The following is a 24,707-nucleotide window of genomic DNA, read 5'->3' as shown; positions in this document are numbered from 1 at the left end:
AAAGATATGAAAAAAGATTTCCGTCCAAAAGTGCACGTGTGGATTTATTAAGAAGAGCAAGAAATGAATACATTCCAGTCTCGATTCTTCACTTCTCTCCATGTAAATTAAATCAATAACTCCCAAATTCATAAAGCACCAATTTGACCCATACTCTCTCTCCTCTCCTATGTGTAACTTCGCATAGCATCCAAATAACCAGTACCCCCACGTAGATCCTGATCAAAAGTCTCCGCAACATCAAGAACTCTCTTAATATGATCCATAGACAAGGGAGTCTTTTCATTAACGGCCAATGCCTGAGCTGTCCGAACTGAATTTTTGATCTATGAAACGTCAATGTCAATAACTTACAACATAGAGGAAGGCATGAAGCCATAGTAAGTGGGATAGAAAGTAGAAAGTATTTACCTGTCGTCCGTTCAAAGTGTGTCGTGCCAGTGTGTCATAATCATCTTCGGTAAATTTGGCCGTTTGTACGCCTTCGATTGCCTTCACACGTTCAAGGAACATCTTCCAGATGCTTCGCTTTGCGTTGGAGGCTAGGTCACCGTAGCGGAGCGCAACGTGGATACGAGATTGGAAGGCATCGTCAAAAGTTTCAACACGGTTGGTGGTAAGGAAGAGAATACCCTGGAAGTACTCGAGGAGACGGAGGAAGATACTAACCAGGGCGTTGCGGTGGATGTCGTGAATAGTTCGCTTCTCAAGGAAGATATCTGCTTCGTCGAGGAGGAGCACAGCGCCCCAGGAGTGCGCGATATCGAGGATCTTGTTCAATTCTCCCTCCAGAGAACGAGAGTCGGTACCTAGCTCTCCAGCACTGACCATATAAAGTGGCCGGTGGAGGAGCTCAGCGATACCCTCCGCTGTGAGCGTCTTTCCTGTTCCTGGTGGACCGTGGAGAACAGCAACAAGACCCTTGCCCTTGCCTTGGATCACGTCGTCGATATTCTCAGCTGCATGGAAAGTGTGAGATTCGACGAGGGCCTTGACGATGGACTTTTGATTTGCGGGAAGCACGAGGGAGTCGAAAGCATCCTTATCCCATTCGATGTCGCTGATACCCGAGATAGTAAATTCAAGCCACATCTTCTCTGCAAAGGCAAAACCCAGCACGACAGGACTTGCGACGAGGAGTTCTTCTTCTGTGAATTCACGGCCAAGAGTAGCTCCTGCACCTTCAATGGGATCCATGTTCTCCTTTTGGATCTCGAATCCATTCTCGTCCACTTCAACCTTCACCACGCGCGGAGTGCCATCATCACCCTCGATAACCTTGTACAGGGTCCGTGGAGTATCGGACTGACCACCATTATCAGAGTCGGAGTCTGATGCACCACAGCAGCAGCCGCAATCACTATCTCCGTCTCCCCCGTCGCTGGTCCCTCCATCAGACAGATCAAAAAGATCGGGATCTTTGGGCCGGACAGTACTGATGGGGTAATTGGGATTGATGCGGCGATGAATAGCTGGGTCAATCATTACTCGGCTTTCGATATTCACTTTGCCTACTTGACGCTTTTTCTTATAGAACGCCATACCCTTGTGGAAGCGATAGTTCATTCCACGCAGGGCGATAAACCGCTTACCACGTTCCACAAGACGGGTCCGTAGTCCCTCTGGATCACTGTGATATTGCAATGGGTAACAGGTCAGACTAGTGATCTTGCGTGCACCTTTGAAAGATTCAACTTCCGCGGACATGTTACCGAACCCGAAGTCTTTCCCGTCGTACTCCAAGTACCGACCTTCAACATCGTACCATTGACCCTTCATGAATGAAGATTCCTTGACAGCGTACTCAATCTTGAAAGCACGAGGCTCATCGGTATTTCCATAAGTAGGCGTGTAAGCAATCGTATTGGGTTTGTATAACGCCCAAAGCAAATCGAAAGTAATCGTATTAGCCTCAAGAAGTGGGTAAAGTGTCTTCTTGGTATCCGCATAGTCTGCATCCAGATACTTGATCAGCACCTTCAAGTGAGCTGCTTTGGCAGCGGCTGCCTTGCGAGTCTTCCGTTTCTTATCGTTACGTGATTGACGCTTCATGTCCTTCATGTACTGTCTTGTCTCTTCTAGATACAGGAACAACATGTTTGGGTCGACTACCGCGGTCTCTTGAACAAGGCTGACTCCCTTCACGCCGTCCATGACTTTCGCAAGTGATTCACGAAGGGGTTTGCTTTTGATGTCGACTACTGTCTCCAGATATTTATTTTCCCAGTTGAACCTGCGACGGACTGTGAAGATGTACTGGTCCCACTCGTCGGCGTCATGATCTTCCACTGTTTCGGTCAACTTGTACTTGTGGATAGTACTGTCCCATACTGGAGTGATTTAATTGAGTTAGTACTCTCTGTGCATTCTCAATCAAACCGCGAAGGTAATAACAAAGACGAAGGACATAATAACAATAAAAATGAAATTTGAACACCACCAGGATACAATGGATGAAAGTAGAGAGATATGGGAATGAATAATGAAGTCACAGAGTCAAACCGGAACTTACATTGATCAACCCGCTTGAATGCCACCTTCGAAGCTGGCTTCTTCTTCTTCGTTCGCTTTTGTCGCAGAGCATCAGAGAGAGGATCACTCGATCCCAGATCATCACTCGCATGATCACGCGATCGCTTATGACGTTTCTTCAGCGTAAGCTTAGCCACCAATTTTCGCAATAACTTCTCATCAAGCGATGAGTCCGAATCATAAGTGGACTCAGAATCCTCATCCGAATCAGAATCCTCATCCGAATCAGAAGATTCATCCGAATCGCTAACATTAGCAGTTCCCTTCTTTCCTACTCGTCGCTTCCCCTTCTTCTTCTTCTTCTTCTTCTTCTTATCCTTCAGCGCCCGCTTAGCGCGAGCCTTCCCCCGGAGCCGATGTCGCTTCCGTCGTTCTGTACCTGACTCACTAGCGATTTCCTCCCAGTCGGTATTTTCCGAGTCAGAATCACTTGAGGAGTCTGTAGAGAAATCCGAGCCAGATGAAGTGTCATCACTGTCAACCTTCTTCTTTGTTCGTTTCTTCTTCTTTCTGGCCCCGTCTGCCTTCTTGTCTGAGTGTGGGTGCCGCTTGCAATCGGCACTAGTCTTGCCATTGCCAGTGGGGGCGATCTCGGATGTGGGGACGGTAGTAGTTCCTGAATCTTTGACCGCTACTTCGGCGACGTTGGGCTGGACCGAGCCATTTACGCTTTTCACATTTTCGGTGGAAGGTTCAACCTCGCGTTTGGAGTCGGCGTTGAGGGTGGTGGGTTCAGCCATAGTGGAGCCTGGGGAGCTCAGGGAGCTTGGGTCTCTCTGGTGGTCCAAGTGGGGAAGTGGATGGAAGTGCGGAAGCTAGTGGAGTTCAAGTCTGAGAGTAAACAAGAGGAGGTCATGAAAGAATAAACATGAAACTCGGGAAAGGGAGAAAAAGAAATTTCAGCATGGGTGGGAAAGGAAGAGAGAGAGAGAGGAAGAAAGAGACAGTCGCAGAAAGAAAGACACAGTGGGTGAGACGGCGGACTTTTTAAGTCTTTGGCCGGCAGGAAAGCCTCATTCAGTGTACACGATGCTGATGCAGATCCATGGATACTAAGAAAAGAAATAAAACAAAATAGGGCAATACTTATCAAAAACCAATCAGGATCTCCCACGATACGACTGCGCTGGCGATTCCCTATATGTTGGGACTATTAAACTTGCTAGACGCTTCATGCTTCATGCCATCGTGCGTTGTCATTTGACAAGAAAAGCGCCGCGGCTCCGCCTTGTTTGTTGGTCTTTGTCTGTGACACCGGGGGAAATCCCATGTCAGCATGCATGACGTGGATAGGAGGAAGATCGTATTGACTGGATTTCTGGTGATTTCTGGTTGTGTTGGCAATTATTCTCTGTTGATATCCTGGCATGTATAGAGTCATGGGAGCCTTACTAGTACTATACTACGCAGTTACGCAGTTACCCACTTACCCAGTTGGAACGCCTGAATTTCTGTTCAGTGGAAATAATATCTCATATTACTGTACGAACAGGTCATCCAAACTATAATCTAGTGATCAACCTACATAGTACGTGAATCACATTCGCTTACAGATCCCGGCGCTTCCATCACGAGTCAACCGCTTGGTCCAACAAAGTACCTTCAACCCAGCTACTATTACAGACCCGATAGACAAGAACTTCCCGAAGAGTATAGTTACTATACGTTTAATTTCAAACCTTTAATCGAGAAGTAGAATGAAGCCTGGGGTTTCGAAATTCATATCCAGAACACGCCTAGTTGGAGATGTGAGTCTGGGCGCATTCACAATGGAGCCGAGCTCTTACAGTGGAGAACGGATCGAAGATGCTCCACTTACAACTGAACAGGGGTTCGATTGGATCACACCGCTCAGCCACAGGCACTAGAGCTGGTGGAATGCATCAATGTTTCATATTTTCTTATCGTGAGGATTTACTCTCTGGGATTCCAAGGTTGTCTTCGGGATAATTTCCGTGTCCATAATACTACGGGTTGTATAGTAGAGACTGGTATACTCAGGAATCAGACAACTAAAATTGGATCAAATATGTAAATTTCACCCACAAAATAGCTGGCAAAAGCTAAGACCTAGATGCTTGAAGCTTCCAGTTACCACCAGGCACAGCAGCAATACCATTCACAAGCTTAACCTTCTGCCCCGTCTTCGAAACCAAAGTCCCACTAGCCCCAGGTAACTTAACAGTCCCACTAGTAGCAGAAGGAACACTAAACGAGAACTGGCTATATCCCCCACTAGACTTCTGAGCACGCTTCAGCGCGACCGAGAAGATCCCCTTCTCGGTCGAAAATCCCGCATCCACAGACGTCAAATTACCAAGCTGCGGCGCGATAGTCCAAGAACTACCCGCCGGCCCCGTCAACTGAATACCAGCCGTATACGCCGTAAGCGCATAAGTAGGCCCAGTCGACCAGCCATGAGCATGTGAAATTCGCGCATCATCACTATAAGGCGCATAATGAATAGATCCATCAGTCGAATAACCCTCGATGAAAGTAGATTGTGTCATCTTCGAGTCTAGCAGCATGTATCCCCATTGTAGACGGAGAAGATCAAGTGCTGCATCAGGTCGACCAGCTAGATAGTGTGCTTGGAGCTCGAAGCCGCCGATGAAGGGGGAGATGGTTGCGCCGGCTTCGGGCGCTGGTGCACCGTATTTACCCCAGCGGGCTTTTAGAGCTTTGGAGATTGTTAAGCTTTGAGATGTAGAGAGTGTCAGGTTTGCCTTGACGGCCCAGGCGTTGCCATCTTGTGGATGGAGTGTTGTGGTTTGGTTATCGCGATATAATCCTGCAGAAGAATCCCAGAGGAGCTTGTTGGCGGCGGATTTGATGCCAGCTGCGGTGCTGGCCCATTGCGTTGCCATCGATGTTTGGTTCAGATCTTGTGCTAAGTTCTGAGCGTCTTGGAGGACAAAGTAGAGGATTGCGTTGGCTTCGATGTTCTAAAATGTGTGTGTTAGTTGTCTGTAGATGAGTAGAAAGAAAAATAGAAAGACAAATGCAAAGACAGATAAAGAGACATGTAGAAAGGCAAATGGAGAAAATCATTTTTTCCAAATACTCGAGGCTTTGCTAGTAATTTCAAGGATTAGATGAAGATGCAACTTACATGCGCTCCCATTCCAAAGCGAAGCCAGTCAGCACTCAAAGTGACATTGGCCAGACCAGAACTATCAACCGACTCCAAGGCCCATTTGACTCCGAGAACGTATTGATCCCAGTAGCTGGAAAGCCAGTTTGTGTCGCCTGAGTATCGGTACAGGAAAGAGAGACCAATCAGGTTATGAAGATGATATGTGTAGCTCACAGCAATGCCAAGAGGTGCACCTGCATAGGGAAGTTGACCATCAGGTTGTTGCAAGGCGAACAATGACTCGAGACCCATCCGAATACTATACAAATCACCTGTGCTGACAGCAATACTTTCAAGCGAGATAGCCATATCTCCAGGCCAAACGAGTCGGTCGCGCTTAGCTCCATCGGTGATAGTACTGCTCCCATTTGCGATGGTCTGGTTACTGTACCAAGGGTTTGTCTGTGGTAAAGTAATATCCCCAGCTTGGGACGTGATAGCATCTCCATATTTAGGATCAATAGTACACAGCTGATTCGTATATGCACCCGCATACCAGATTCTATCAATCAGTTCATCGTCAGAGTGGAACCATCCCTTATAATCTCTGAGACTCTGAGTTGGCGCTGCAGTGAAATTGATGTGAAGGGATTTCAGCGCAACAGTCGCAGTCGTGTTGCTCACAACCGTGAGATAACGGAAGCCACCACGCTGATATTTAGCTTCAGGTGTATATGTTCCAGGTCCCTTTCCGACATTGAACCATAATGGAGAGTCGTATCCTGAGTTCCCAGTAGCATCCGAGTACTCGCTACTGATCCAGAGATTGGATTCAGTGAATGTAACGCCCAGAAAGGCTGCTGAGGACGAGGCAGAGCTGACATCCAACGATACCAGACCAGCAATGTTCTTGCCAAAATCGTAGGTAACAGAGGAGATGCCTTTGAATGTAGTACCCGCACCAGAAGTCTGTGTTAAGGACTTCGGATTTGTCACTGACCCATTGAGCCCAACGACCGAAGTGGGGATCAGGTCCCGGGAACTTGGAGCCAGAATGTACTCTTCATATGGCACACTAGCCACCGCTGCCAGCGGAAGCAGTAAAGAAGTCAGCAAAAGCATGACTAGAGAAAAAATAATATTCGCCCGTTAAATTCACAACTCTTGGATCAGAATAATCATTTTTGGGTAGGATTCAAGATCACCTTTATACTCAGATAACTAGAGCAGGGTCCCCATAGACTCCAAGCAGGATGTCATCATATTGCAAGTAGTGCAAGATTTCAAAATCGACATCTCGGTGTATTTCAACCCGTGTGCGGAGAACAGCCTTCTAGTTCTTTTATTCGATGCAGCCTAATGAACTTTGTCACTTTAGTTAGTCGGTTGATCAACAGTCCGATTATGGTTGCATTGGCTGACGAAATGTGGGGTTTACCCCGTTTCCCCACATCACTATATTGCCCCTGGTGGCTTGTTTTTCTTCATCAGTAGATTTCCCGAGGTTTGAGCGAGATGCTAAATTGAGCTTGATAGAGGGGTTTTATGAATGTTACATTGATATAACTCTATTCTTTTTCTTGGGCTGTGGAGCGATATTTTACTTTTCCTAAATGATCGCCCAGGCTATTTATGGACTTATGTTTGCAATCAATGTTCTAAATGGTCGAAATCAATTAGAGCACCAGATAGTGGTTGAAACTTAGTAAGTTGTAATCTTTTTTCATTTCATCTACTCACGTATGTTTGAATTGTTTCCACCCCTTTTCCCATTCTCCTCAAGAGTCAACACTGAAAAGACTCACTTAACCAAGTCTTTTTATGATTAGACGGCGGTATTATTTGCAACTCAAATGACAACAAGCCGATCACCACAAAGTAATCTCATTCAGACAGCTCGGGGCAATATGTCTGAGTTGAGCAAGGTAAACCCAGACAGAAAATTGCTGAGAAGACCTAGTCTTCCATTCCACATCAGCATGACATACTGATAGAAACTCGGTCAGTTTCTTCTGAATTCAGTTAGAGGAAATTGCGCCCTGCAAAAGGTACTTATGCAACTGGTAGTGAACCAACAGGCCGGCAATTTTCATCCGTTGGCTCTTCATCTCGTGTGGTTAGCCTGAATGGATATAAACTACAAAGTAAACTAGACCTATGCCGGGATGATTTTTGGGCACAGACCGGCTACACACCCACTCACAGCATGAAGACCAACATAACTAGACCCTTTTTACACACCGCGAACAGACCGCGAACATGGCTTGTTTTTAGCCCCAAAGGCGAAAAGGGGGTTTTTGAGAAGGGTTTTTTGGAATGAATATTTCGAAGCTGAACTACACACACCACTTGCTTGCTTGCTTTACGTTTCGAAGGACCGATTTGTCCCTCCCAGGAAAGCTTTTAATAGACTCAATCGAAGAAAGCATGTGGTCTCCCCGATCACAGTAGAGTTGAGTCAAGCGGCTCGCTGACTACAGTTCAGATCCTGTTGCATTTCCGAACAATTTGTTTGACAGCCAACCTCGAGCTTTGGAAGAGTTCTTAAGGTCTCCATCATCATCAATATTTTCATCTCGAGAGTCCAGAACAGCCATTCGCGACGATAAAAACCTGATCTGGTGGAATCTGCTCAGCGCGATTAATGATGGCTGAACCTGGAAACCACGGAGGGTTATTCGACCCCTATCTCAACTTCAGGCGGCGCAAGTGAATATATTGAAACCACGGTCACAGTGGTCCTTCATGCCAATAGTTATTTATGATCCTTCAAGTTGGAGAAACGTGTAACGGAATAGGCCTTCGGATAGGCAAAAGGGAAAATTGGCAAATAGGGTAAGAATTCTTCAGACCTTAGCCACAACCTTCAAAATTCGAAAAAGCTTTTTTTATGAGAGTTTCTATACTACGCGATGTACCTGTTTCGCTTCCGCATTTGGACTAGTTAGTGCAACTGGAGCTCTCGCTATCTGAATTACGTAATGCTTCGTCGCGTGTTCTCCACGACGCGAAAACCTCCTTTTCTTGACTTCTCAAGACCCGCGATGCAGGTCCCAACAGTTACTTTGGTGAGATATCCCAAGTCCCAGGACCTTCGAGTGCGATAACTGGAGGAGGGAGCCTATTCTAACCTGATCGTTCCCTTTGTTCTAGGAAGATCTCCAAGCATTCCATGCCCAGCACTTTCCTGGGCATGAAACTCCAAACGCACCTGCAACTCAGCCTGTGGACAACGATGAATATAACGAAGAGGCCGGTGAAGAGGAGGACCTAGGATATTATCCTGATGGTGTGAAAAGGACCCTCACCGACGAACAGATTCGGATATTCAGACACAGCGAGATCCACGCCTTACTGCGAGCCAGTCAGCTCGCGCAAGATGACGCTGAGTACGAAGCTAGGCGCAACCTTCCCGAGGAAGGGCCAGTAGGCGAAGGTCAGAGTAACAAAGTCCAGGAAACACCCGAAGTGAAGCAAAAGTCCGTGCCCACATCAAAAAAGCCCAAAAGAGCAGCTGAGCACATGCACAATGCTGTGCCGGAACTGGATTACGAGGAAAAAAATCAGCCATCATCACCTAAGAAAGCTCACAAACAGAGTGATAACATCTATCCCGGTCGAAGGATTGTCTCTTACAATGACTGAGGGTCGCTCAGAATTGATCGTACCCCGGTATTTTGAAGCCATGCTCCAAACTAACAGCGACCACTTGGCGACACAACAAAGGCAGCGGCAGCCTTTTCAATACGAAGAAAGCTGTTAATATGTGACTGGTGAGTTTTAAGCAATTTTTTTACATTTCACTGCACCCAAATCCCGCCTGTTATGATGAAACAATCCGTATAGTCATCCTTAGTCGGAATCATGCCATACCATCTCGAATGTGTAAGGCTTTGACGACTTTAATCTTCTCTCTGAGGGCTTATTCATTCTATTTTGATTTCAACGATGCATATAACTCAGACCATGTGACTAATGGCGATATAAGCAGGAAAACCCAATTCAACGAACTCATTGAAACGACATCTCATTCCCAAAACTAACACTCAATTTGCAGCCCATAATGGCCCCAGGAATTGAGAGCCCATGTTAATACCCAAAATGACCCCATCCAAGTCCTGCAATAACCAGTTGTATCGGCCCGACTCAAGAGGCATTCCAAACTTTGCCTGCCCTGCCTTTGATCTGAAAGTGCTCATTAAACAATGGCACTTGGTATAAAAAATCATGCCGCCACACCCGACGATAGAAATTTGACATCATTCTAAATAATGGCACGATACTATCAAACTCCTGTGTCGTTTGCCACCGCTGGGGTGGCGATAACATACAGGAAACTGTTGATTAATGACTGCAAAGAGCTTCATCAATAATACAATTATTCCCCCCCAACTTTTCATAACTGCACGCTGTTTCACTATATTAAAATATTCTCCATATTGTCTTGCAAGACCAGCCCGGGGTTCACGTATGTAGTCGTAAACCCCGTATATCCCTTCATCACTCACGCACAACTTCCCACGGTCACTAGCAACGATGGAATAACCTTACAATTCAAGCGGATCTGACGGATCTGACGGATCTGACTTATTGGTGGATTTGAGATCAAGTCCCCGACGCAGCCTGATTCAAGTTTCAAGCTCCATTCTAAAAGGCTTGAAAATCGACTCTCTTTGCAAATAATATCACCAGGGCCCTGCCTTGTAATTCTAGTTACAAACGCCTCATCTATATCACGTAGAATAAGATGAATATGATCTAGATTGCGTACACTCTGCCACTTCGCGCGATTGCGAAACCACTGGATATTGTCTTCAACGACATGCCCTTCTTGTATATGGCCTGAGAAAGCCCGGTGGATAAAGTCAGTGATGGCCTCGCATGATCCTGTGTCCGGGTCTCCATTCTCGTCAGTGTTGATGGGCGTTTTGGTCCAGGCAACAAGATGAACCATTCCCACTTCCAGAGCATGAGGCCAATCATTTCGACGAATGCAGAAGTCAGATCTGTCTACGAACGGGGTACGATTCATAAATGTGAACACCGACTCTGATCGGTGAAGACTTAGGTACCAATTTGAAAGTAATATGTGCTTGACTATGAATTTTAGGACCGACCCGTATTGCTTGTCGTTTTTGATATGTCGGTGCCACATAATATAGTTGAATAGGTCTGATGGGGTGCGTCGCAGAAGAGACATGTCTCCACCCGCTGAAAGGAGCGAGCCATCCAATATCAGTATAACTTTGGAAATCTCGAGGAAAACAGTAACATGACACGGACTGACCGATTATTCTTTTATTATCCTCCCATGAATGAGGAACAAAACCAGCTTCGGGGGTCCGCAATACTTGCAGCCAGTTTCACTCAAGTCAAAAGGTGGATTCTTAATAATGTCGTCCAGATTCGGGCTAACAACCATCTTGACAGATTTGATAACAACCTTGTGTCTTTGACTGACTTATGAAATAAATTTCACCAAGCTTAACTATCAGGGTAAAATGTAGTCGTTCGAAATGAGTATGAGAAATAGGGGCGTTCAGGTTGTACGAGCCTCCGCCAATTCCAAGTTTGTCCGACACTTATTCAAGTTGCACAATTTTCAATCGACTCTGCGTGAACCGCGTGTTTGGTGACACCAACATATCGATACCTTCAAAGGGAACTTCTTCTCTAGAGTAAGCTTGCTTTGGTCATACCGGACATAAAAGCAATCTTTCATCCTCTATTGTCCAGTATACGAGTGTATGCGAAACCCGCGTGTAAATATTTTAGGTGAAATATGGCAGAGGTTTATCTGATATCTACTATTCACCCTGCTGCAGGTAAGGAGAAAGAGGTCAGTATTAAGCCCAATGGTATGCTATTTTACATATAACTACTAATCAGAAGACAATCATAGACTCGGGACATTCTCTGTCAAAGGATTGATCAAGTTTGTCCGGTCGAAAGAGGCTATTATACATTCATTCTCGCCGAATTACCCATGCCAAATGGTGGGACCGAGTTCAACGTCATTGAACGGTAAGCATCTCCTTGACATAGTTTACCTCAATCCATGTTCGAAGATCTTAGTTTCCTGGCAAAAGCCAGGCTCTATATTTGAAGGCAAAGCTTACAGACTGCAGATGGATCAAATCCGAGACTCGGTATATCGAATCTTAAAAGATGTTGAGGGAAAGAACATTCTGGAAGGAAACGAAAAGATACTAAAAGTGGCATTTGTTGCAGAATTTCCGTCGACCTAATTGAAAATTGTAGCAGATATTCGCAGTATTAAAAATACTCAATGCTGTTCCTCAGGTGGCAACTGGACATGAACAGCAGCCTCAGCACATGATCTATTTGCAGCATTCTTTGTAGCAATGTATGAAGTGACATGCCCCGGAACCTGAGCCACTTTATTTCCATCACTTGCAACTGGTTCTCCATATGTCTCCCAGACAGGGACCACACCCGTCCAGATACGACTAGTAACATCTCCATTCTCCGTATCCTTACGATCATCAGATACACCTCCATCGCGAATCTTCCCACTCCCATCGATGATCTTTACTTTGAGAATAACAGTTGACGACATTTCTGCTCGGTCGGGAGGCACTCGCGAATTATTCCAACGATCTGACACAACTGAGTTGGTGATCAGTTCCATTGCCCAGAGCTTTTCCTCTTCAGATGTGACAAGTTTAGCATATCCATGTAAGATCGCAGAGCGGTAGTTGTAGTTATGAGAATTTGGAGTGAGAGATAGAACTATCCCGTCCACTCTACTCGTCGCGATGCAGATAGGAAGGCCCTCTCCATCCCCATCCGAATTCCGCGCCAGGTTCATAATCCGCGAACTAACGTAGCCATGAAGATAGCACTCAAGAGTCTCATCAATTGTTGCTGACGGATAGTCAAATGAGCCCATTTGACCAATCATCGGTAGAATGGTTGGGAATGGGTCATCGGGGCCCGGATTGAACGATACATGCAGTACCTTGGAGTCGTTGACAATAGAGTGAATTGCACCCGAATCATATGTAGCTTTGCTAGTGTTAGCTATGATTAAGAGTTCTTTGTTCTTCCCCAGTATCACGAACCACGATGCTTATATCGATTCACGGTATTTGATGCCCGCTTCGGGTATGTCAACGTCCGGCCCATTTTGTCAGATTTATTGCGCAGAAGTCACAAGCACCGAAAGATAATAGAATATTACTTCCCACTTGGATGTAAAGTCTCTCTTAAATGTCAGATATTACGATTATGGTGATAAAGAATACAGAATAGGGTAAACTTGCGACGCGCTTCCAATTGCCTGTTTTGGGTATGTCCAGCCGACCCAATATCAACCCGCCACATGCGATTGGTCCCGTATACTTCGGTAGGCCAATGCGCGCCTCTAACGAGGCGGGGTTTTGAGGCTGCCTAGTAGGTAAGATTCTTGAGTATACTTTGAAGCAGTAATCTGCTTAATTCTGTTGGTCGCAAATTCGATGATTCTCGATGTTCCCACCCAAGCGAATAAGCAAATCGGCACAGCTGTTGGCTATCATCGCTATCCGAAACCTACTGCAAATAAGGCAAAGAGATCCGTTGGTGCATTTGATGATCGACGGACTACTATAGACAGCAGGATTAACTACAGGGAGTATCGATGTTTGCAAAATGCAGTTTGTACTATTATCCTATCACATTAAGCACTCTTAACGCTTCCTATAATCGGATTATCCCGTACTTTAGTATGTTTCATGTTGTAGTCCGGGATGTTTATTGTTAACCACCTACCGCATCAAATTTCGATCCAGTAAATTCTAGAATGGTAGCAATATTTTAATTCAAGTGTTGCAAATGACGTATGAAAAAGATAAATTCTACAGTATGTGGCTGTTCAACCTTGGAATGGGGGTGTGATGTTTTCCCAAGATAGGTGCGGCCTTCAACAACTAAACCATAATTGAACAGCCGAAAACTAGCTATACCAATTTCAATTCCGATATGCTCTACACGATGAGACAGAAAAAGAAACTCGACTTTCCCTCTCTTCCACCGTTTTTTCTTCTTCAACCCTCACACATTTGGAATATTCATATCAAACAGCACTGTAACTACCTCTATCAACATGTCCGACCACTGGAGCCACCTCACCACAAAGCCCACCAGCACAACGCCTGGATACCTTGGTGAAATCTACTCAGGCGAAACATACAGACCTAAATCTGGTAAGTTATTCTTCGTCAAGAAATAACCTGAGACTCAGAAATCTTATGAACTGACACCACACAGAGCCCTACTATGGTCCCAATCACCAACCACTGCCCGAGACTTTTGGGAAAGCAATGTCGCCCACAGAAGTGAAATATGTAGACAAGAGTCGCTGGGTTGCTATCAAAGAAGCATCCTGCGGATTGAAACTTGCCACCTTCATGACATTCTTTTTCATCATTGGCTGCACGATTGTCATTGTACTGATGGCTGTGGATATAATCCACGTACCACGTCGAGACCCGATCACGAAGACACTTAACTCGACGGATGTTGACTGGAAAGGACTCAATTCAACAGTCACAGCTTTTTCCAAAACGTCTGTTGTGGTATCGCCACCTGCCACTGCGGTCGTTATTTCTGAGCTTTCAATTGACGATATGGGATGTATTTCTAACGCCCAAGTCGGATTCGTGACAAAAGTTCGACCCGCACCAACTAAAGTGGTAAACACCCACCATTAAATATGTATCGGTGTGACGCAAGCGTTGAAAGCCAAGTTAATCGTGTAATATGAAGAAATTGATGAATTGGAAGTGATGTTAGTTGGTGTTTGGTTGATCATTTTATTGTCCATGTGTCGTTGTTTGTTTGCAATTCTGTTCATGATATTCCAAGTTTAACGGTGTCTGGTTTGTCCGCTCTTCTAGAAGTTTTTATGTTTCTTGTCTGCCCTTTCTTTTATACACTTTCAATCACAATAAAGATCAATAACATTTCGTATCATACATCTTCTAATCATACAAGCTCCTGTTACTAGCCGACGGGTCTTGAAATTTTGATCTCATTCACGGTCGATTTGGGGGCGGTTTGTTGAACCATTTCAACTGCGGAGCTATGAAGCTATGCTCCATCTTGAACGCGTCTGTGTGTTCTCAAGCACCAGGCCAGGGCTACCGAGCCACACCAGCTTGCCGGATATCGCAAGTTAGGTAGGGGTGCGCGGAATTTCCCTGTTGTGAACTTCTCGGAAATGTAAAAAGAAATGAAGCATGGGCACTGCATGGTTATTTGTCCCAGTAAAAACGAAAAGAAATGCGGTCATATATGCCAAGGTTGCAAATACCACGAACCCTTAATGCTGTCATCATCCGGAATGATCGACCATGTAATTTATCTTCTGAATCAATTCCCCAATACCATAAGGTTTATGGATAACATCATCCATTTTGGAGCTGAGAAGTTCAGCGTCCTGTTCCGCTCTAGCATTCGCTGTCACGCCGAGTATCGGAACATGGGAGCAGCTATCCTGCTCCGTGTCACGGATTGCCATTGATGCTGTGCAACCATTCATCACTGGCATCTCTTGGTCCATAAGTATACAGTCGAATGTATTTTCCCGAGCTGCGTCCACTGCTTCTTGTCCATTGGTTGCTTCTGTAATGTGGAAACCTGCGGATTTCAACTTCTTCGAAAGAATCCGCCTGTTTATGATATTGTCTTCAACCAAGAGAATGCGATAGCCCGTATCTCTCTGTTCGCGACCGATATTATTTGAGGTTTTTTGATGGCGATCTACCTCTTCTTCCGAGACCTGCCTTGCTATATTACCTGAATGCACAGTTCTGTGGTCTGGAGTAGCTCCGGGTTCTGACTCTCCGACCCAAGTCACGTGTGGATTCTCAGAGATGACGGGCTGTTCGGTGGTTTGATTTACCCCACTGACTTCGTTCCCCAGTCCTTGAATACCGGAGACGAGCTGATCAATTTGAGAAGTATTATCCCGCCCAGATTCATCACCACTCCCTGGATCGGCCCGGCGCACCTTGAAAAAGAACCCAAAAGTGCTCCCATGCCCCTCTTTCGAGCTTACCCCGATTTCGCCTCCGTGGACATGACATAGCTTTCGGCAAACATTCAAACCAAGTCCGGAGCCACCGTAAACACTCTCCGTCTTGGGAGTCGCTTGGTTGAAGCGTTGAAATAGCTTCTTCTGGGCGAGATCGCTGATGCCGATACCCGAGTCCTTGACAGCGACCATGATATATACGATCTCGCCAGACCCCCACTCGGGCGTATTTGTTGCATCTTCCTTCAATGCTGCCTTCCCGGAGTCAAAGAACACCACGTTTGGTGGATATGAGGTAGGTCTGTCTATCGCTGCTCCTATCGAAACTCTGATCATCCGCTCATTTTTTGATTGCGATGTGAATTTGACAGCATTCGACAGTAAATTGACAAGAACCTGTCCCATCCTGTCGAGATCAGCCATGGCCCAGTCAATTTTCGATTCATGATAAGACAAATCGGCTTTGTATTCGAACTCGATATGCTGCTTCCGGAGCTCGGGTCGAAAAATAGCAAGTGGCTTTGCCAATTGCTTTTGGGGCTGGACACTTCGTGGTGATAGTGCGAGCATCGAAGCATCAAGTTTTGAAAAAGTAAGAACATCATTGACGATTTTCTTCTGATGGGAAACGCAAAGACCGATCGTCTCTGCGGCCTCGGCAATGTCATATTTTGGGATTTCGGTCGCCTTCTGGTTTACAGCCTCAAGAATATCCTCTGTGCAATGTAAAATGGCCGAGAGAGGATTTCGGACTTCGTGACTGATCATATCGATGAAACGCTCTTGCTGCTTCTTAGATTCTTGTGCCGCTTCTGCCGCCTTCCGTTGAACGATCTCAGCAACCTTGGTTGATGTTATATCCGCAACTGTACAAACAAACCCGCCCTTTTCATCCAACCCGAAGCATCGAAGGTCTGCACTTTCCAACCTTTCTAGAATAAGTGAGCACCATAAGCCTTTCTCGTCAGAGATACGGTATTCAGTGCGAAGTGTGCTTCCATTATTTGATGCTTGCTGAAACTCTGCTACCGCTCGTTTATAGTCATCTTCGCAGACCGAATCTAGCCAACAATCACGGAAATTTGATTTGAAGCATGGTATTAGCTGTTGGAATCGACGACTCGCGGATATCAACTCGTATTGGTGATTGAGTACGGCTACTCCGTTCGGTAGGATTTCAACCAGTTGTTGTGCTGAAACATTTGCATCGAAACTCAAAGACATTGAACTTTTTTCCGGGAGATAGTCACAGTCTAGCGCTAAGCTTCAATGGAAGTACTGAACGGTTCAGGCTTCGAAAAATCGCGGGGTACGTTGGGTGGAGATGGATCAGTCGGATCGCACTGTATGCGGATAGATTCAACGTCACTCGGATACAAAGGGCGATGTTCGCTGGGTGAATCGGACTGGCGCTGCGTACTCGTGAGAGATGATTATAGGAACGGCGAGAGTTGCGATTAGAAAGTTCAGTTATGACTTCAAGAACTTCATCTTATCCACTTAGCATTGGGCGAAGGCGAATTAGCCTATGGGACGCCGTTGGGATTCCTTTTCCCAAGTTCTGATCATGATGTCATTGTGGAGTGCGACCAGACACTTTTTGCCCTTTTCGGACTCACGCGACGTCGGAAATTCTAAATTCCAATGTTTCTGTGGGTTTATTTTGTCTCTTAAGTCCAGAGTAACTATTAAAATGTGATGTCGATGCCGCCATGCGGTAAAATGCGGATGAATAAAGGGAAGTCACAATTTGTAGTGATTGTGCTTTGCCTCCTCTGCCATGGCTGGCTAAATATTTGACTTTAGCGAGATTGTGAGACTCCAAAAGACTCCATTTTCTTCAAGTTTTGAAGAACTTTTCAAAGGCTATACTCACGAATCAACCATCATAGGAACAGGGCAAATGCCATCCCCAGCATACTTAGGCAAGTAAAGTATGAATCATTAACGAAAAAGGTGCATTCTCGGTCAAGACCAGTACCAAATTGACATATCTTTACCCACGCATCTCTTCTTATTCGTTTAGATATTTGGCACTGGTCTGTATTCTGAAGCAGTTCGCAATTAAGCAACTTAAAGCGCCATAATGTTAACTTCAACAGCCTCAGTCGCGCTCGGACCATCTCCTTGATTAGTACAATGGAGAGACCCCGGGATTGCCCAGCATATCTATTTATCCACCAATCAAAGCTACAAAATGAAAAACATAGGGACATCTGGAGTAATCAAACCCGTACATTTAACCCATTGCCGCCCACAAATCTGTCCATATTGAATAGATAGGCCGCAACAATGAGTTTCACGAACCCAATCATTCCGGGCTTCAACCCTGACCCTTCAATCGTGCGAGTCGATGAAGATTATTTTCTAGCCACCTCGACCTTTGAATATTTCCCAGGGATCCCCATATATCATAGTAGAGATCTGATTCAATGGAAATTAATTGGTCACGCATTGACAAGAACTTCTCAGCTTCAAATCCACACTCCAGAACCCGGTGGTGGTATCTGGGCCCCAACATTGCGTTACCATAACGGGAGATTCTATGTCACTGCTGCGAGCTTTTCTCGTTATCGCCCACAAGAAGATGATCGCGTCTGGCCGCAAGGGTTCTATGTTCAAACCACAAATATTTGGAAAGATAATTCTTGGTCGGACCCTATTTATTTCGATCAGGTCGGATTTGATCAGGATGTAAGTGAGCCCTATCATTGCTATAAAATATGAGAAGAATGCCGTCTCGAGATTTTAATTAACAATCATGAAAGCTTTTTTGGGACGACGATGAAACCGTTTATCTTTCATCTACTTATCGAAAACTTCAACCAACTCCTGGTGTCAAGCTCAAGGATTTCGCCGTTCACATTTGTACCGTTGACTTGTTAACCGGCCACTCAACATCTGAGCCAAAACTAATTCGCGAATCAAATTCCGGGGTAGCAGAAGGGTCGCACATCTTCAAACGTGGTCGCTACTACTATCTGCTCACGGCGGAAGGTGGAACCGAGAGTGGTCATTGCGAATGGGTAAGTAGAAGCACTCATGGCCCCCTTGGCCCATGGGAGCTTGGACCGAATAATCCTCTTTGGCGCAATGGGCTAGACGATGAAGTTCAAAATACAGGCCATGCAGATCTGGTTCAAGATGCTCAGGGGCAATGGTGGGCAGTACTGCTCGGAGTTCGACCCGTGCGACGAGACGGTCGATGGGAAGAGTCTGTCTTCGGTAAGTCCCAGAAACTGCATAATTTTGAATATTTGCTAATCAACTTTTAGGTCGTGAGACTTTTCTCGTTCCTGTTCACTGGGAGGATGACTGGCCCATCATCAATGAGGGCAAGAAAATCGCTCTTCAAGCAACGGGGCCTGGCCTGTATCGCCATGTGATAGATCTCGCCTGGCGAGACGATTTTCATGATCCCAAACTACAATTAGGATGGTATAGAAAGAGTAAGCTTTATATCATGCTCTCCAAGTCCAGTGTAGCTAATAAACGCAAGATACACCACTAACAACGGATTACACATTAACCGAGCGACCTGACTACCTTCGACTATATGGAGGACCATACAGTCTTTCTGTTCCATCCAGCCCGACAATGTTCTTGCGAAAACAGACCCATCCATTCTGTACATGGGAGACAAAATTGTCTTTCGTCCCGACATCTGCGCATACCGAAGCGGGGACTGTACTATGGTGGAACCATTTCACGTACAGCTCATTGGGACTGCGTAAGATTGGGGAAAATCAAATTATTAGATTTCGTTCATCGGAGGATACAATTGTGGAGCATAAGTTATCGTTAACAACAGAAGTTGTACTTGTTGTTGAATGTGGCGATCAATACCGATTTGGATATCGCGAAGCAACAAAGTCTGATATTATTTGGATTGGCACTGTGGATAACCAGATTGCAACTGAATCACCACCGGTAGGGGCACCTTTTACTGGAATGATGCTTGGGCTTTATGCATTTGGCGAACGGCAGCGATGTCTGGCACCAGCGGATTTTGAATATGCTGAGTTTCGTTAAGAATCCTAAGATGTGGATCGGAATGAATTGATCAAATATTTTCTTAATCTTGCATATGGCAATGTCAACATCATTGAATTTCAATTATCATATCAGTGGCCTGATATAGTGGAGGCTGGAGAGGCTGAAGAGGTTCCGGGAATACCGTACCGTAACTGTTATGACAATACACTCACGCGCCTGTCCAGGTGTGTGGAGATCTCCGTAACTCCGAGTTCTTCAAACTCTGCCAAGATGCATTTCTAAGCAAAACCATTGGTTCACACAACCCAATCTTGTCGTCAGTGGCTCGCATAAAGACAGGCTTGCCTCCCATTTCCTCTTTCCCCTTCTCCCTCAGATCACTCTCACGGCATTGCTGACATCCTAGCGCTGAACCCGACACAATGGCTACTTCTCCACAGCCTAAGACCCCTCAGTCGATCCCCGATGCAGACGAGGATATCAAGACCACAGACGATTGGGCGGGTCTCACCGATCCCGCAGAGCGTCGAAGGCGCCAAAACCGAATTAACCAAAGGGCGCGCCGTAAGTTGACTTCCGCTTACGCGCACAATATAACATACCATGAAATCAGGATTAAGGCTTATTCTTCATATAGGGAGACGTCAACGTTTACAAGCCAACAAAGATGTTCATCCCAAGAGCGTGATAACACCTTCACCGTCTCCACCTTCCTCGGCTATAGTTCCCTTAGGTCTGCCGCTGAGCCAAACACTCGAGGAGGTTGGTTGTATGAACTCCGCTAGGCGGCAAATACTTCGCCAATTCGCTCAAAATGCATATCAAAGCTATATTCACGGCTCCCCAACTGCTGACCATCTTTTAATGTTGACAAAAGTCAACGTCTTTCGAGCATTCGCGCACAATATCCGCCTAATTGGCGGTGATCTCAACCACATGAACGATGAGGCAATATCAATATTTAACAAAGCACTACCATCACCGCCCGACGGATCACCATCAGATCGAAGTATAGACATGCCAGTTAGTCTACTTCCTACAAAGATACAAAAAACGATCCCCCATCATCCATGGCTCGACTTCTTTCCTATCCCCAAAATGCGAGATAACCTCATTCAAGCTGGCGATGACTGGGATGATGAGGAGCTTTGTCTTGACATTATGGGATTTTGGAGTAATTCATCATCTACTGAAGCGGGTCTTTTAGTCTGGGGCGATCCTTGGGATGTCAGGAATTGGGAATTGACTGAACCTTTTTTGAAGAGATGGCAATGGGTTGTAAGGGGGTGTCCGGAGATAATGAATTCCACGAATGCTTGGCGAGCAAAACGTGGGGAGAAGTTGATTTTCCGATATATATAGAAATCAATTGAGCTGAAGCAATTCAGATATTGAATAAAGCTATAGTTGTATACATTAGAATCTGTGCGACATCATGAATTAATTTGTCTAACGGGTGGATTGCTGGTGGGCCTTGGTATACCCGCCAATGCAAGTTGCTGACAGGCTTTAATCGGAGATACCTTAAATCAGCCAATAATATTGGCCAAATGAGGTAATTTAAGTCCGGTTAAAGACCCTGGAAGATGTAAAAGTACAGTACATACGTGTATTTACGAGACTTGCAGACATCAATAGACCCTCCAGGGCTGACTTACTTGAAGATCAATACATGTCATTATCTCTGAGAGAGTATGTATGAGCTGTTAAGTCGGAGTTTCATTAATATAGACGATGAGTCAAACTTAAACATCGAATACGAAAGGAAGTACAAAATGGCTTGGCACCTGAAAGCTCGATGAGTTCCAGGGCAACAACTTTAACCACGGAATCAAAAAGAATAAAGTTGTCAAGCTGCTAGTCGGAGTACTCGGTGGTAGGAGAATAAAACTGTCAGAGCCGTCATATCTGTTGTCAAAGCTCTTCTTTACGGGGTTTGGAAAGCAAACTCGCAGAGATTACTCCCAGAACTTCAGAAAAAATAGGGATTTCACTGTTCAACTTGTTCAAAATTCATTGGCTGAGGAGATGTGATAAATATCCATTCTAGCTTTGCTAATTTATTTTATTAAGAAAAAAAAACAATCTTGGCTTATCTAGCTCGCGTGTGAGTCTGTTAATTTTAACACCTCTAGAACAACATGTTTTAGTTTAGCCCCCAACTCTGGAAGGCCACCTTATCTTATGAGCCTCAAACCTTAATATAAAAGGGTCCGCATGGAACGCCTAACTGACAATGCCCCACACATTCTCAGGACATCATATCTCAATACAAAAATATGGTGAATAATCATCGCTTTCGCATTTCTCTAATATTTCTTGGAATCCTTTCTCTTTTCTTTCTAGTTGCTCCAATAACAGCAGATGGCCAGGAAGAGGGTACGTCCCTATATGCGTATCGAAGAGGCTGGCGAACTTGGTACAATAGCCTACTGGTACCGCCCGACATGGCTTTTCAGGCCGAGGACTTCTATAATGATCCTCTGTATGAAGAGGCAGACCAACACGGGACTATGATTCATAACCCGAAGAAGGTTGCCATAATTGGTAAGTTGCCTATTCCACAGCGTATGAGTGATGTGAAATAAGATGAAGTAAGACTTATTGAACTAGATATTAGTTGGGAAAGAGTAAACTTGTGACTGACTCGGACTACAATTCAATTATAGGCAGCGGGATTGCGGGTATATCTATTGCAAATTCCTTTCCTCCAGACTCGAACATCGTTTATACACCACATGCAACTGTCTTTGAGCGAGAGTCCTATATTGGAGGTCGAGCACGCACGGTTATGACATACGACAACTACGCAGAGACGGGCCATGAAATCGCAGTAGGGGGTGATGGGTTCGATTACGATGACAGATGGATCATTTGGGATAGCAGAAGTGTAGGAGTAGATCTCACCAGGCTGAGCGTCCACACCAATTATCGGTTGGACAGTGTTGGCGTGTGGGATGGAGAGCAATTGAATTTTGGTAAGCCTGATGGACGTCCTTCGGATTCAGATCTGATGCGCATGGCTTGGCGTCGGGGTGAACCTTTAAATCTCTGGGAAATGGTTGCCAATCAATTACGGGATAAAGGCCTCAATGACGAGAAAGACATCTTGGCATGGCATGCAGTCACCACTGCACTGATTAATCAAAACAAATCGCCCAAAAACACGCCAACCGAAGCCGATTTACGGAAATTTGCAAAAGACTGGGGGCTCACATTGCGCCCAAAGAAAAAAGCCGAGGGCGGAAATGAGCGATTCCTAAAACGAATGTTACGTATGTCTGAATCGTCTTTGAACCTCAATTCCACAGTCACTCGTATCAAAAGATATGAAGACCTCACATTTGATGTGCACTGGTCATACAAAGCCCCCAATGGGACAATCGAAGAACACATCGATCGATATGATGCGGTCATTATTGCTGCACCTTTCTATGAAACCGGAATTGCGATTGAGCCCCCTCTTCGCAACCCTCCAGAGAAAGTGGATTATACGCACCTCCATGTCACAAGTTTTATATCTCGCTTGCCTTTAGATCCAGAAACTTTCAATATGTCTCCAAGAGATGAGGTGCCACCGAATGTATGGCACATACCAGATATCGATTTGAACCTAATCAACGAAAGCTCAATATCTTCAAATTCAATCTCGCCACCACCCTTCATCGCCCTGAGGACAATAGAGGCAACTCATCGTGATGGTTATTTTCCAGAAATTAAAAACATATACCGCATCATTTCCGACCAGCCAATCACCGACGACGATATTGCGAAGCTCATCATAAGATCGGGGGTGGCTCGAAGAAATGTCACATTTCCGGACCAAAGTTGCTGGCCGTTAACTCCAAGCAGTGAGTCTCTATATACGCCTTGGCCCGTCTCTTACGACGGACACGTTAGAAGAGCAGGCTGTGTGAAAGAGCCCGATGTTCGTTGGATTCATCGGCAGTACTGGGACCATGGCTCGCCCAAGCTAAATGATACTGCTCAGAAAAATAGGAGACAGAAGGAAATTGCTCCGCGGTTATTCTACATTTCAAGCTTTGAGGGAGTCGACGGGGCTTCTATGTCGCAGAGCATCAAGCATGCTCAGTTGTTGATAATGGATTATCACGCGGCACATTCTATAAATCGTTAAGTTTGCATTCCTCATGGCCAAATTTATGCAATCCACACGCGAAAATGTATAATAAATATCACTTTTACATGTGCACGCGTTATTTGGCGTTTGAAGGAATGATGGAATTCAATTAATAGGGGTCAGATGTCTCTTCCAAGGTTTCACCTGATCTATTTCTATTATTTCTTTAAAAAGTTCCTCATGATTTTACCATATCATCATACTATGTAGTGTCTTGTCACAAGGAAAGCTCCCTTTGACATGTGAAACTCGGGTCGTGTTCTTATCTGATCCGATCCAGTTCGCAGTTTGTGCCTCAGGTTCCGAGCCGCTCAACTCCGATGCCCACGGGTTGATGTTTAAAACAAGCAATTTGTCTCGAATATCATGAGACAAGAAATGAAAATGTTGAATTCAGATACTCTGCCTACTGACCCTCCATAACTTCCACTCTTTGTGGGTATCTACCAAGACAAACTAACTTACAATATGCATACACATTGATACTCAGCCCATACACTAATAAGCCAACGACAGGCAGTTAAGATGACAAGACATACCTAAAGCTCAAAAGTGTGAACAGTAACTTTGAATTTCCTTCAGCCGAGGCTCATATTTTGGGGAGTTCGACCTTCTAGAAAGTCGGTAAATTATTTCCAATGACGCGACACCGGCCATTACCGCGACTCCTGATCAGGTGCTCAAGTGGCGATCCCTCTACTGCGTTAATAGGCTGAGACCCTAAGACCCGACTTCGGTGACGCCAGTCTAGGTAAGCTGACCCCGGGAAGGCCCCAGCCGACACCCACTCGGCTTCCCCCGCAACCCCCTCTAATGGATGGAACAATGAGGGGGAATAGGCATTGGCAAGATGGAGAAATGAACTAACGAGTCACAAATGAGGGAAATATCCCAGTAAAACCTCTAGGACCATTCTAAGATCT

General features: G+C 45.4%; 10 protein-coding genes across 10 annotated transcripts; 5 read left to right on the top strand and 5 right to left on the bottom strand.

Annotated features, from left to right (window-relative positions):
• Positions 1–167: 167 nt before the first annotated feature.
• N7478_011496 (ATP-binding protein) lies at positions 168–3,272 on the bottom strand (the record flags this gene model as incomplete). Its single annotated transcript, XM_056927710.1, has 3 exons — positions 168–326; positions 412–2,330; positions 2,513–3,272. The coding sequence occupies 3 exons, from the start codon at positions 3,270–3,272 to the stop codon at positions 168–170; spliced, it is 2,838 nt and encodes a 945-aa protein (XP_056774758.1).
• Positions 3,273–4,595: 1,323 nt separating this feature from the next.
• N7478_011495 (putative alpha-L-rhamnosidase A) lies at positions 4,596–6,730 on the bottom strand (the record flags this gene model as incomplete). Its single annotated transcript, XM_056927709.1, has 2 exons — positions 4,596–5,477; positions 5,645–6,730. 2 exons carry the CDS (start codon positions 6,728–6,730, stop codon positions 4,596–4,598), a joined length of 1,968 nt encoding a protein of 655 aa, XP_056774757.1.
• A 1,922-nt stretch (positions 6,731–8,652) lies between these two features.
• Positions 8,653–9,253, top strand: N7478_011494 (DUF3807 domain-containing protein; the record flags this gene model as incomplete). Its single annotated transcript, XM_056927708.1, has 2 exons — positions 8,653–8,676; positions 8,762–9,253. 2 exons carry the CDS (start codon positions 8,653–8,655, stop codon positions 9,251–9,253), a joined length of 516 nt encoding a protein of 171 aa, XP_056774756.1.
• Positions 9,254–10,321: 1,068 nt separating this feature from the next.
• N7478_011493 (uncharacterized protein) lies at positions 10,322–10,808 on the bottom strand (the record flags this gene model as incomplete). Its single annotated transcript, XM_056927707.1, has 2 exons — positions 10,322–10,336; positions 10,380–10,808. The coding sequence occupies 2 exons, from the start codon at positions 10,806–10,808 to the stop codon at positions 10,322–10,324; spliced, it is 444 nt and encodes a 147-aa protein (XP_056774755.1).
• A 1,086-nt stretch (positions 10,809–11,894) lies between these two features.
• N7478_011492 (pyridoxamine 5'-phosphate oxidase family protein) lies at positions 11,895–12,757 on the bottom strand (the record flags this gene model as incomplete). Its single annotated transcript, XM_056927706.1, has 2 exons — positions 11,895–12,637; positions 12,694–12,757. The coding sequence occupies 2 exons, from the start codon at positions 12,755–12,757 to the stop codon at positions 11,895–11,897; spliced, it is 807 nt and encodes a 268-aa protein (XP_056774754.1).
• A 958-nt stretch (positions 12,758–13,715) lies between these two features.
• On the top strand, positions 13,716–14,322 carry N7478_011491 (uncharacterized protein; the record flags this gene model as incomplete). Its single annotated transcript, XM_056927705.1, has 2 exons — positions 13,716–13,815; positions 13,880–14,322. The coding sequence occupies 2 exons, from the start codon at positions 13,716–13,718 to the stop codon at positions 14,320–14,322; spliced, it is 543 nt and encodes a 180-aa protein (XP_056774753.1).
• Positions 14,323–14,945: 623 nt separating this feature from the next.
• On the bottom strand, positions 14,946–16,871 carry N7478_011490 (PAS domain-containing hybrid sensor histidine kinase/response regulator; the record flags this gene model as incomplete). The annotated part of the gene is made up of 1 exon (XM_056927704.1): positions 14,946–16,871. The coding sequence occupies one exon, from the start codon at positions 16,869–16,871 to the stop codon at positions 14,946–14,948; it is 1,926 nt and encodes a 641-aa protein (XP_056774752.1).
• Positions 16,872–17,939: 1,068 nt separating this feature from the next.
• On the top strand, positions 17,940–19,679 carry N7478_011489 (glycoside hydrolase family 43 protein; the record flags this gene model as incomplete). Its single annotated transcript, XM_056927703.1, has 4 exons — positions 17,940–18,341; positions 18,416–18,872; positions 18,923–19,096; positions 19,147–19,679. 4 exons carry the CDS (start codon positions 17,940–17,942, stop codon positions 19,677–19,679), a joined length of 1,566 nt encoding a protein of 521 aa, XP_056774751.1.
• Positions 19,680–20,065: 386 nt separating this feature from the next.
• N7478_011488 (DUF3425 domain-containing protein) lies at positions 20,066–21,005 on the top strand (the record flags this gene model as incomplete). The annotated part of the gene is made up of 2 exons (XM_056927702.1): positions 20,066–20,207; positions 20,281–21,005. 2 exons carry the CDS (start codon positions 20,066–20,068, stop codon positions 21,003–21,005), a joined length of 867 nt encoding a protein of 288 aa, XP_056774750.1.
• A 1,085-nt stretch (positions 21,006–22,090) lies between these two features.
• N7478_011487 (uncharacterized protein) lies at positions 22,091–23,781 on the top strand (the record flags this gene model as incomplete). Its single annotated transcript, XM_056927701.1, has 2 exons — positions 22,091–22,190; positions 22,313–23,781. The coding sequence occupies 2 exons, from the start codon at positions 22,091–22,093 to the stop codon at positions 23,779–23,781; spliced, it is 1,569 nt and encodes a 522-aa protein (XP_056774749.1).
• Positions 23,782–24,707: the final 926 nt, after the last annotated feature.

Source organism: Penicillium angulare (assembly GCF_028827245.1).
Source record: "Penicillium angulare strain IBT 27051 chromosome Unknown utg000008l_segment0_segment0, whole genome shotgun sequence".
NCBI lineage: Eukaryota > Fungi > Ascomycota > Eurotiomycetes > Eurotiales > Aspergillaceae > Penicillium > Penicillium angulare.
Note: the sequence above shows the minus strand (reverse complement) of the source record. Positions and strands in the feature narration are given on the sequence as shown.